Source organism: Orycteropus afer, unplaced genomic scaffold (genome assembly GCF_000298275.1).
Source record: "Orycteropus afer afer isolate SDZICR_OR568_19922 unplaced genomic scaffold, OryAfe1.0 scaffold00042, whole genome shotgun sequence".
Classification (NCBI taxonomy): domain Eukaryota; kingdom Metazoa; phylum Chordata; class Mammalia; order Tubulidentata; family Orycteropodidae; genus Orycteropus; species Orycteropus afer.
The window spans coordinates 11,553,220-11,564,594 of record NW_006921629.1 but is presented as its reverse complement, the minus strand read 5'-3'; the positions used below and the strand labels follow the sequence as shown (position 1 = coordinate 11,564,594).

At 48.9% G+C, this 11,375-nt stretch overlaps 1 protein-coding gene across 1 annotated transcript in view; it reads left to right on the top strand.

The window, feature by feature from the left end:
• CCDC92B (coiled-coil domain containing 92B) overlaps window positions 1–249 on the top strand; it is a 7,692-nt gene extending 7,443 nt beyond the window's left edge. The window contains 1 exon segment of the mRNA XM_042780491.1: window positions 1–249. This exon segment is cut by the window's left edge and continues 159 nt beyond it. Coding sequence (XP_042636425.1) covers window positions 1–249 — 249 coding nt within the window.
• Window positions 250–11,375: the final 11,126 nt, after the last annotated feature.

Sequence of the window (11,375 nt, the reverse complement as noted above, 5' to 3'; positions counted from 1 at the left end):
GCCGCCGCCAAGGGCCCCAGCCGGGACTGGGCCGCCTGGGACCAAGCGGCCGGTGCCCTGGACGACCCCGACCCCATGCCCGACCCCGCACTCTTCCTCTACGCCCGGAGGCCCCCGCGGCCCAGCGGCCGCAGCCCGCGCCAGCCCCCTACCCAGGAGCCCCCGGACCTGGCCGACTTGCAGTCTCGGCCCAGCCCAAGCCCGCCCGCTGCGCTTAGCCCGCCCAGAGCGCCTGGGGAGGCGGAGTAAGCGCGAGGCGGGCGGGGGAAGGGCGGAGGCTCACCCGGACCCCAGCTGGGATGCAGCTGCGCCCCGCAGGCATGCCCCGGGACTGAGGGCGGCCGGCCTCTCCTCCCGGGAGCCCGCGGAAGCCGTCCCAGCTCCTCCCACCCCCGCGGCCCGCCCCCACCTGTTGTATTTCCCTAAGTTTCCGATGCTTAGAGCTCTTCCTTGCTTGAGAGGAAATCCTCCGCAGGGCTGAGCGATTGCACCTTTTTGGTAGAACTCGTAGTCCAGATCCTTATCTGGTCCCCACCCAGCTACTGGGAGGGGACGGGGCAGGGGTGACGCTCTGCCCAGAAAGCTGACAATCATTGGGGGAAGAGGGGGAAGGCTGGACTGGCCTACGGAAAGGAACTTTGAGTGGCACTTCGCACCCCTAGGCCTTCCAGGCATCACTCACACACCCATCCCCGCGCGGCTGCCCTTCCCGCCAAGCCTTCCTCTAGCAGAGCGGCTAGCGGGGGCCTAGGGCCTGCACTGTTTATGCGGAAGCCTCCACTCCCTGCCTGATTGACAGGTCCTTGCAGATGGGCACCATACACTTCAGAAGACAAGGCTTCCCTGAGTTCCTGGTGGGGATGGCGCGGCCCCGATTGAAGTTAGAACTACTGGAAGGTAGCATCCGTAGACCCTTAGGATTACTGAATAGGTTTGGTGGCAGAACCTGCTCTGGAACTGTTTACAGCTCAGTTCTTCCTGGGTAAGAAGGTATACGGAAGACTAGGCACTGCTGGGTAAGGTGAGGTTGGACTGCCCCTAGGGCTTGTGGAAAGTCTGGAGCTGCCTTCCCCCACCTCAGCAGGTGGTTAGGAGCCTGAGATTGCCCTGGGAACATTTCTAGTCCTGTTTATGGATGCTCATTTTACCCAGCTTCCTAATTGGATGGCTGCACCCAGAGACAGAAAGAAGGGCCTGGCCTCTCGGAAGTGGCTGTTACTGATAGAAGTTTGGATTTGCTGAGAGTGGGACAGGTCACAGGTTAGCCCTTAGTCTGCCTCCTACTCTAGGGATGTTTCAGTCCTAGCAGAACTTCACTGTCTAGATTGGGGGTGGTCTTGATCAGGGAGTGGGAGGAAAGGGAAAGAGGAATCCCCCAACCTCCTGACTCCCTTTCTCTCCCCTCTCACTACCAAAGGCAGGAAGTGCACTGTGGTCTGGCTCTATGCCCCTACCCAAAGCCCAGCCTATAGAAAAAGAAACCATTACAGCCCGGTGTCATCTCTGTTGGTCCTATGTTGGTCGTAAGTGCCTGTGAGTTCTTCCAGGGACTGCCAGGGGGAGGAAATGGTTCAGAAGGAGGCCTTTAAACCCCACCCCTGGCAGGTCCTGACCCTGGCTGAGGCCAGGCATCATGCGTGTCACCCAGGGATAGGAGAGGTGGTCAGTCTTGAGATTTCTACTCCTCTCATGACCCCCTTGAGAAAGAGGGAAAACCCCCAATTGTACCCTCATTACTCTATAGGTTGGAAGGAGTAAGAAATCGGCAAGGACCAGAAACCAGAGAACACACTCCAAGGCCAGTCAACGTGCCACCCCTGCCCAGCTGGCCTCCCTCAGGACTGCTGTCCACTGAGCAATAACCGGGCCTGGAGTGTTCAGCTCCTGGGATTCAGATGGCCAAGGTGGGGGTTCCCTTGGGAAGACAGTGCTCTGCAGACTAACTCGGGCCACACTGGTGGCCTGGGGTCCTTGCTCTGCCTCCCCCCACCAGGTCTCTGTGGTTGTGCCTCTTTTGCCCACCTCCCCTCAAGCGTCCAGGACTCCTGTGTCCCCAGTCCTGTTGCCTCACCTTTCACAATCTGTAAGGAGGTCTCTTTTCCTCTGTTGGATACAATCACTTGAAGGGGCCCAGGGGACTGTGGGAAGGGAAGGGAAGGGTCTCTTTCTGCATAGACCCTCCTCTCCTTCCCACAACCACACTTTTCAGGTGAATGTAAGGTTATATCATTTTTTCTGCAAAGATAATGAAATACTTTTTCCACCTGCCCACCCACGAAAAGCCATAGCTAAGCCCTCCTGGCCTCCCCCCAGCTTGATAGCAATAGCCCTCTTCTCCCTTCCCTCCTGGGTACCCAGGGTGTCTGGCTGGGAGCCCTTATCACACCGCTGTTCCACAGATCCTCTGGTGGCCTGCCTGCCTTTGCCCAAGTGGCCCCATCAGCACCTCTCTATTCCTGTCCTTCTCCCAGCAATCAGAGATAATGACACGTAATTGTGGGGTGCTTGGAAATTACCCAGATGAAAGGTGCTGAGTGCTGGGGTGGCTGACTCATTCACTCTCCATGGAAGTCATAGGGGGAGCCTGGGAAGAGAAATAATACAAACCCCCAAACAAACCGGGGGCAGGGACTGAGGCAGATACAGGGTTCCAATTTTACCAGAAATACCCCCACCCCTTGAAAATAGTAGACCAGATTTCCCGGATCTTGCCTGCTCTTAGGTTTGAAACAGGATCATTGCAGAGGAATGGGGTTGAAAAGTGGAGTCAATTGCCCTGGGCCTCCACCACCAAAAACTCCTCATCCTCAGGCCCTACCTTCAGCTTCCAGTTCTCACTCTCCACCAGACTGGTCTGGGGCTAGTGCTGGGGGATCCACCTGGCCAAAAGGAACTCCCGCCAGCCCCTGAAGGTCTGGGGACTAAGAAGGGAAAGGATTATTTCTCCTCCCTGCTCTCATCTGTTTCATGAAGCCCTATAGCCACGTGGGGGTGTTGACAAGGATGCTTATGGGCTGAGTGTGGACAGACTCAGGAAGGAGATCTGCAGGTAGGGTCCCCTTGTTATGGAAGCCTACCAAAGGACTACTCTGCCCCCAATATCCTACCCACAATGACCTGCAGTTTGGGGAACCAGTCTAGGGCCAAAATGGAGGAGCCCTTCCCTAAACAAACAGCAGGATAGAGACTGCCCTGGTGGAGGAGGTGTGGAACATCTCCTTGGTGCAGAGAGCCCCAAGGTTCTCTAAGCACCCACTCTCCCCAAGGTGCCAGTCTTGGAGGGAGATACAGGGCTTCAAGACCACTCACCAGAAGCCCAGTGGGCAGGGCAGAGGGATTCTGCTCCAAATTCTTTATTGGCTGCGCTTTTTAATCCAATGCTTTTCAGAGTGTATTCACTCACCCACAGAAATAGAGCCCTGTGCTTTAGGGGTGGCTATCATATGCCTTATTCTTAATAAAATACCTGAAAAACATAAGAGCCAGACCTCTTCTCTGTGGACACATCATCCCACTCAACCACAACCACCACCACTATCACCCTGTTTCCACAGGTGTAGGAAGACATGGGGGAGATAGAAAAGTCATTTGGGATATACCTCAGATAAGACATAATTGCTCATCTAGGAGTGTCAGGCCCAGGCCTCTGCTGGTACCTGGTCTCTTATCTCCAAGATAAGTAAGTAGGGGGATAAGTAAGGGCAAGTAGGGGGAAAAGACCTAACTCCTGATAAAAGTCTGGCTGGGACTCTTGGATCCCGTGTATGATGTGAGAAAACAAAAGTGGAAGAGAGAAGAGGGGTTCTCCTTAAAGTCCCCATGCAGATCCCTGGGGTTGCTTGGCTGAGCAGCCTGGTGGTGGTTTGGAACCCAGTACCAGTTAACTCAGAGACCATCGGTCCAATCCTTTCATTTTACAGACTGGGAGACCGGCCCAAGGCGTCTCACTAGTGGCCTTGCCTGCCTTCCTGGCAGTTCTGCCTACACAGGTGTGGCTTTCAGGGAGGTGGAGCGTTTCCTGTTGTAGAGCTCCTGTGGGTTCCCAGAGCGGGGCCAGCAGAGGTAGAGGACTCCCTTCAGCAGTGCACGAGGTCGCATTCCTGCCCTACCTCTCCAGCTCCCTGGGGAATTCTGAAAAGCAGGAGAGTAGGACTGCCCAGCCCAGTGTCATAGCCACCATAACAGTCATTAGGAAAGTGAGAAGTTTTCAACAGGGTGGCATAGTGCGTAAGGCATTTGACTGCTAACCAGAAGGCTGGCGGTTCAAACCCACCAGCCACTCCTCGGAAGTAAGATGGGGCAATCTACTTCCATAGTGATATGGCCTCAGAAAACCAAGGAGGAGTCACTATATGTAACTCTACACCTGTGAGTTTTGATAATCAGGTAACTAAGCTCCAGCCTAGATAAACTTCCCTTCGTACTTTGCGTCTTTTCACAGGGGCCTTGAAGATGGGAAAACTGAGATGCTCAGGAGTGACACCCAGCCAACCAGGCAACTCTTGAGGTCTCCCTGGCTCTTCAAGGACCTTTCTGAGGAAGAAAACCCAAGTAGTCCTCATTAAACCAAAGGTCAGATGGTGAGGTTGTACAACAAGAGCCTGCTAGAGAAAGGGGGTCCATGGTGACCAAGCTGCCTTTTCTAAGGCTTTTGGGACCCATTAGTTATTAAGCCCATGAACACGGACTGGTCACTAACTCCCACACTGACCAATAGATGCCCACACCTGCCATGAGGAAGACAAGTGAAAAGAAAACCAAGGTACGGTGCAGGCCGGCACCTCTGCTGGGCCCTCATCGCGGAAATGATCCGAAGCACTGAATACAAAGGGCAAAGGGTACGGCACAGGAAGGAAATATCTGCAGTGAAAACTCAGATATGGCAGGAGTCAAAGGTGAAACTAGGCTGTTAGCAGTGCTCCCCCTCAGTGTCCTGGGGAGCCCTCAAAGGGCTGCTTGGCACTCCCTACCCTCAGATCACCCATTTAACCAACTAACAGGCATTAAGTATCTTCCAGGAACCAGGTGGTGCTGGGGACACCCCGATGAATGAGGATGGTTCCTGCCTTCAGAAGTCAGCAGGCCTAGCAGCTGGACCCCTCACCAGCAAACCAGACATCCCAGTCTGGCCAAGACAGTTCTGGGCTATGCCTATTATCCCAGTGTTATTCATACTACCCACTTTCACTCTCAAAAATGTCCTGGTTTGGACATCTTAACTATAAAAAAGTCATCTTAACTATAGCACAACGTTATAAGGAGTGGTGGAAATAGTTGGGGAAAGGGGTGGGAGTAGTCTCTGTTAAGAGACACTGGTGAAGGCAGTGTGGAAGCAAGAAACAGTCTGCTTAATATGTCATCAAAGGCTAGACCAGCAGACTACAGAGAAGATGGTCAGAAGATGTTTCGTGGGTGTCTGTATTATATATATACCTTTATATGCAAACAATCTCTCTAGAATGTTGGTAACCTTCATGTTCCAGGCAGGAAAATTGAATAGTTGGAGGCAAGTGAGAAACTTTTTTCATGGTATTCCCTTTTACACTTTTTGGAGTTTGAACTGTGTGAATGTATTATCCTCAGACTTGGTAACCCAGTGTTAAAACTGAGATAAGTTGCTGATTATGGATAGTGCTACTGATATAGAGAGGGCTTCCAATTTCAGCTACACTGGACTCTCCAAATTTCTTGAGTTACATGGATACAAATTAAGTATTCATCAAAAGGGAGACTGGTTAAATGAATTATGATACAACCACACAATGGAATATTTTTCAGCCTTAAAATGGAATGAGAAAGCCCTTTGTGTACGGATATTGAACAATCTCCCAGATATGTTGAGTTAAAAAAAAAAAAAAGTTGAAAAATAGAACAGATAGTATGCTACCATTTTTGTATCGATAAAGATAATAATATGTAGGTTGTCCACTTAGTTCCTCATTTGACCTTGGAAGAAAGGCCTGGCAATCTACTTAAAAATAAAAAATCAGCCATTGAAAACCCTATGGAGCACAGCTCTATTCTGACACACATGGTGTCATATGAGTTGGTATTGACTCTATGGCAACTGGTTACTGGGTATGTTGCTATTATTGTTGAATGCTGTTGAGTAGATTCCAACTCACAGTGATGTCCTGTGACAGAGTAGAACTACCCCACAGAATTTTCTTGGCTGTAATCTTTATAAAAGCAGATTATTGGTCTTTTTCCCTACAGCCACTGGGTAAGTTTGACCACCAACCTTTCAGTTAGCAGCTGAGCACTTAACTGTTGCACTACCAGGACTCCTTGTTAAGGGAGATACATATATATATAGAGAGAGAGAGACAGAGAGACAGAGAGCTCTGGTGGCATAGTGTTTAAGGCACTTGACTGCTAACCAGAAGGCTGGCAGTTCAAACCTTGGAGATTGGGCAATCTACTTCTGTAGAGGTACTACCTTGGAAACCCAAGGAGGGGGTCACTATGAGTTGGATTCGACTTGATGGCAGTGAATTTAGTTATATACATACATACATACACACAAACACACACACACACACATATATATAATCTCCACCCTGGTTGGAGTTAAAGTGGCACCGTGGTTAAAGTGCTTGGCTGCAAAATGAAAGGTCAGCAGTTTGAAACCACCAGCTGCTCCATGGGAGAAAGATGTGGCAGTTTGCTTCCACAAAAATTTACAGCCTTGGAAATCCTATGGGGCAGTTCCACTCTGTCCTATAGGGTTACTATGAGTTGGAATGACTTGACAACAATATATATACCAAACTCACCAGCATTGAGTCGATTCCAACTCATAGTGACCCCTCCTTGGGTTTCTGAGGTGGTATCTCTGTGGAAGTAGATTGCCCAGTCTTCCTTCTGAGGAGTAGCGGGTAGGTTTGAACCACCAGCTTTCTGGTTAGCAGTCAAATGCCTTAGGCACTATGCCACCAGAGCTCCATAGATATAGATACAGACATAGATATAGATATATACCAATTCCATAAAGCCAATTCTAACTCATAGCAATGCTATAGAGTTTCCAAGGCTGTAAATCTTTATGGAAGCAGCACATTTTCATCCTGTAGAGTAGCTGGTGGGTTAGAACTGCCAACCTTTCAGTCAGCAGCTGACTGTTTTAACCACTGTGCCATGAGGGTGCTTCATATGTGTGCATATACAGCATTGCTATGAGTCAGAACTGGCTTATGGAATTGGTTTTATATATATAAATATATAAATACATATATATACACACACACACACACACACACACATTCATACATACTCTGGTGGTGTAGTACCTAAGGCATGTGACTGCTAACCAGAAGGCTGGTGGTTCAAACCTACCAGCCATTCCTCAGAAGGAAGAGTAGGCAATCTACTTCTGTAGGGATACTGCACAAACACACACATACGCACATATACAAGGATATATAAAAATATCCACACATCATACATATATGTATGTTGTTGTTGTTGTTATGTTGTTATGTGCCCTTGAGTCGGCCCCGACTCATAGCGACCCCTCCTTGGGTTTCCGAGGCAGTATCACTACGGAAGTAGGATTGCCCAACCTTCCTTCTGAGGAGTGGCTGGTGGGTTTGAACCGCCAGCCTTCTGGTTAGCAGTCAAGTGCTTTAGCCACTATGCTACCAGAGCTCCTTATATGTATGTATGTATGTATATATATATATACACACACACACACACACACACACTATATATATACTTTCATATGCAAACAATCTCTAGAAGGTTGGTAACCTTGGTGTTTCAGGCAGGGAAATTGGATACTCAGAGGCAAGGACCAACTGAGACTTTACACTGTATATACCGTTTTGTACTTTTTGGAGTTTGAACTGTGTGAATGTATTACCTATTCAAAATTCTAAATAAAATTAAAATGCTTAAATAAATAAATCTTTCTGTATCTGCCCATATTATTCTTCTGACTTGCTCATTAAAATCTTTCTCACCCTTCAATGTGCAATTCAGAGCAGCCTCTTCCCAGAAGACCTCTATAACTGCCTCTCCTGCACACTCAGAATTGCCCGTTTAAGGCCCTTACCTGGCACCCTTGGACAGGAAGCTGTTGGAACATCTCACTTCATCCATCAGATTGAAACTTCTCCTAGGAGGGGCTGGGTCTGGTTCACCTCTGATATTCCTGCATTGCTAGGCTCTTGCAGTTTGTGTTTGAAAGATGGGATGAATTACTCTTTTACACTTTCTAAAGCACTTTGATGACCACTGTCTCCTCTCAACAATTAGGTGAGGCTAGATAAACAGATGTTTGTATTTACAGAGGAAGCGCGTGAGATTCAAGGGAGTGAAAGTCAAGTGACTTATTGCTCAAGGTCACGGACAGGGTAGAAGTTTACAGATGGAGATTTCTAATCCCATCCAGTGTTAGGTTCATGCACTACCCTGATGTGCCTTCCTTCCATGCCCACCTAGTAGCCAGTTCTTATTTCCAGCCTTTTTGTGCAACAGACCTAACTCATCTCCCTCTAGTCTAGCCTAGTTCCCTTTATTCCCTACACTGCGCTGGAGGGATTATTCTGAAATATGAATTTTATCACTCTCACCTCCCTTCCTCCTGCTTAAATATTTAACACTTTTCATTGGCTCCCCTTTCCCATTACCTGCACTCTAGGACAAAGTTCACTTTTTCTTTCCCTCTATTTTTATGTGGCTTAGGGCCCAAGCCAAGAAGCTGTAATTAAGCACTGGGTTGCTAACCAAAGAGTCAGAGATTTGAACCCACCAGTCTTTCCTTTGGACAAGTATGTGGCAACCTGCTTCCTTAAAGATTACCAAACCAAACTCACTGCCATCAAGTCGATTCCAACTCCTAGCAACTCCCTTTGGGTTTCTAATGCTGTAAATCTTTATAGAAGCAGTCTGCCTCATATTTCCTACTCAGAGGGGTTAGTGGGTTTGAACCACCAACCTTTTGGTTAGCAGCCAAATGCCTTCCCACTACATCACCGGAGCACCTTAAATCTGAATCCTTAAAGAGTTGTTGTTGTTGTTGTTATGTGCCGTCGAGTCGGACCTGACTCATAGCGACGCCCCCCCTGGGTTTCCGAGGCAGTATCACTACGGAAGTAGATTGCCCCATCTTCCTTCTGAGGAGTGGCTGGTGGGTTTGAACTGCCAGCCTCCTGGTTAGCACTATGCTACCAGAGCTCTTCCTTAAAGAGTACTGCCTTGGAAATCCTATAGGGCAGTTCTACTTTGTCCTATAGGATCGCTATGAGTCAGAATTGACTCAACACCAACAGGTTTGTTTTTGGGTTGTATTTAGAGCCTGATCCAAGGTCTCTAGTCACACTGTCAAGTCCGACTCATTACGACTCCTCCTTGGGTTTCTGAGGCCGTATCACCAAGGAAGCAGATCGCCCAATCTTCCTTCTGAGGAGTGGCTGGTGTGTTTGAACTGCCAGCAGTCAAATGTGTTAGGCACTACGCCACCAGAGCTCCTAGCCCAAGGTCCCTAGGTATCGCATATGGTACTGCTGAAGAAAATGCCTGGTGATCCGTTACCAGGTAAGACTGCTATTATTTTCAGTAGAGTCAATTTCAACTCACGCGACTGTGTGTGCAGAGCAGGTTTTCAAGGCGGTGACCTTTCTGAAGCAGATCACCAGACCTTACTTCTCAGGTGCTACTGGGTGGGTTTGAACCTTTTGTTAGAAGGTCAAGCACTTAACCACTTACATCATCCAGGGACTCCTTCATTAGGCTTACAGCCAGGAAAACCTTGTGGAGGAGTTCTACTCTGTAACACATGGGGTCCCCAGGAGTCAGAAACCAACCTACAGCACTACAGCAACTAATACAACAACAGGGCCAGCTCCATCCCACCTTTGCGGCTTCAGCTTCCATTTCCAATTGTTGTTATTAGGTGACTGGATTCCAACTCATGGCGAACCCATGTACAACAGAACAAAACACTGCCTGGCCCCGTGTCACCTTCACAATCCTTCTGTTTGAGCCCATTGTTGCAGTCACTGTGTCAATCCATCTTGGTGAGGGTCTTCCTCTTTTTCATTGACTCTCTACTTTTCCAAGCATGGTATCTTTCTGCAGGGACTGCAATTCCACTTAAAAAAAAAAAAAAAAAAAACCAAAAACCACAACCCACTGGCATCTAGTTGATTTCAACTCAAAGCAGCTGTAAATCCTCACAGAAGGAGACTGCCTCCTCATCTTCCTCATGCGGAGTACCCAGTGGGTTTGAACCGCTGACCTGGTTAGCAGCCAAATGCCATGCCCACTACCTACCAGAACTTCTTGCAATTCCCACTAACCCAAATGAAATCCACTGCCATCGAGTCAATTCTGTAGATTGCCCTATATTCCTTCCGTGGAGCAGCTGGTGGATTTGAACTGCCAACCTTAGCAGGCAAATGCCTTAGGCACAGTGCCACCAGAGCTTTTTCAATTCCCACTTGTTGTTTGTTTGTTGTTTTTGCCCTCGAGTCGGCCCGACTCATAGCGACCCCTCCTTGGGTTTCCGAGGCAGTATCACTACGACTCATAGCGACCCCTCCTTGGGTTTCCGAGGCAGTATCACTACGGAAGTAGGATTGCCCAACCTTCCTTCCGAGGAGTGGCTCGTGGGTTTGAACCGCCAGCCTTCTGGTTAGCATTCAAGTGCTTTAGCCACTATGCTACCAGAGCTCCCCAATTCCCACTAGTTCCTGGTAAATGTCAGGAGAATGCCTGAAATGTTCCCACTGGTTTCCAGTATCTGTGGAGGAAAGATCCTCCCCACTCTTTCTGCCTAAAGAATTTCAATTCATTGGCAAGCCCTGGTTCAAATGTCATCCTTGCAGCATTCTCTGGCTCCCTTCTCAATCTCCACCAAGTTCTGAACAACTGAAAATATAATCTGTAAAATGTTCAAGGAGCCCTGGCACAGTGCCTAAGGCATTTGAATGCTAAAGATTTGACTCCCAAAGATTTACAGCCTCAGAAACTCAATGAGGGGTGGCTATGAGTCAAAATCTACTCGTTAGCGAGTAGCTAACTCACGTTAGCGGTGAGTATTTTGTTTGTTTGTTTTGTAAATTTTACAGGCTGAGGATTTAGCCTGATCCAGCTCTACAGTTTACTGTCTGTGTGCCCTTGGTCTCAGTTTCTTCCACTATAAAATGGGGATAACGTACCCATCTAGCAGGGGTGGGGAGAGGGGAAAGGAGTTAGTTCCCAAGACGTTGGTAGGAAAGGCGCCCGTTGTGGCGCAGGACAAAGCCTGGTGGGTGCGTTTCTGACACTTTAGTCCCATTATCCCCTCCCCCCTCAACTGACCAAGCCCCAGGCTGCACTTCGCTGCCTCTTCAATAAACAAGACACACCCCAACCCAACTCCTCCGGCG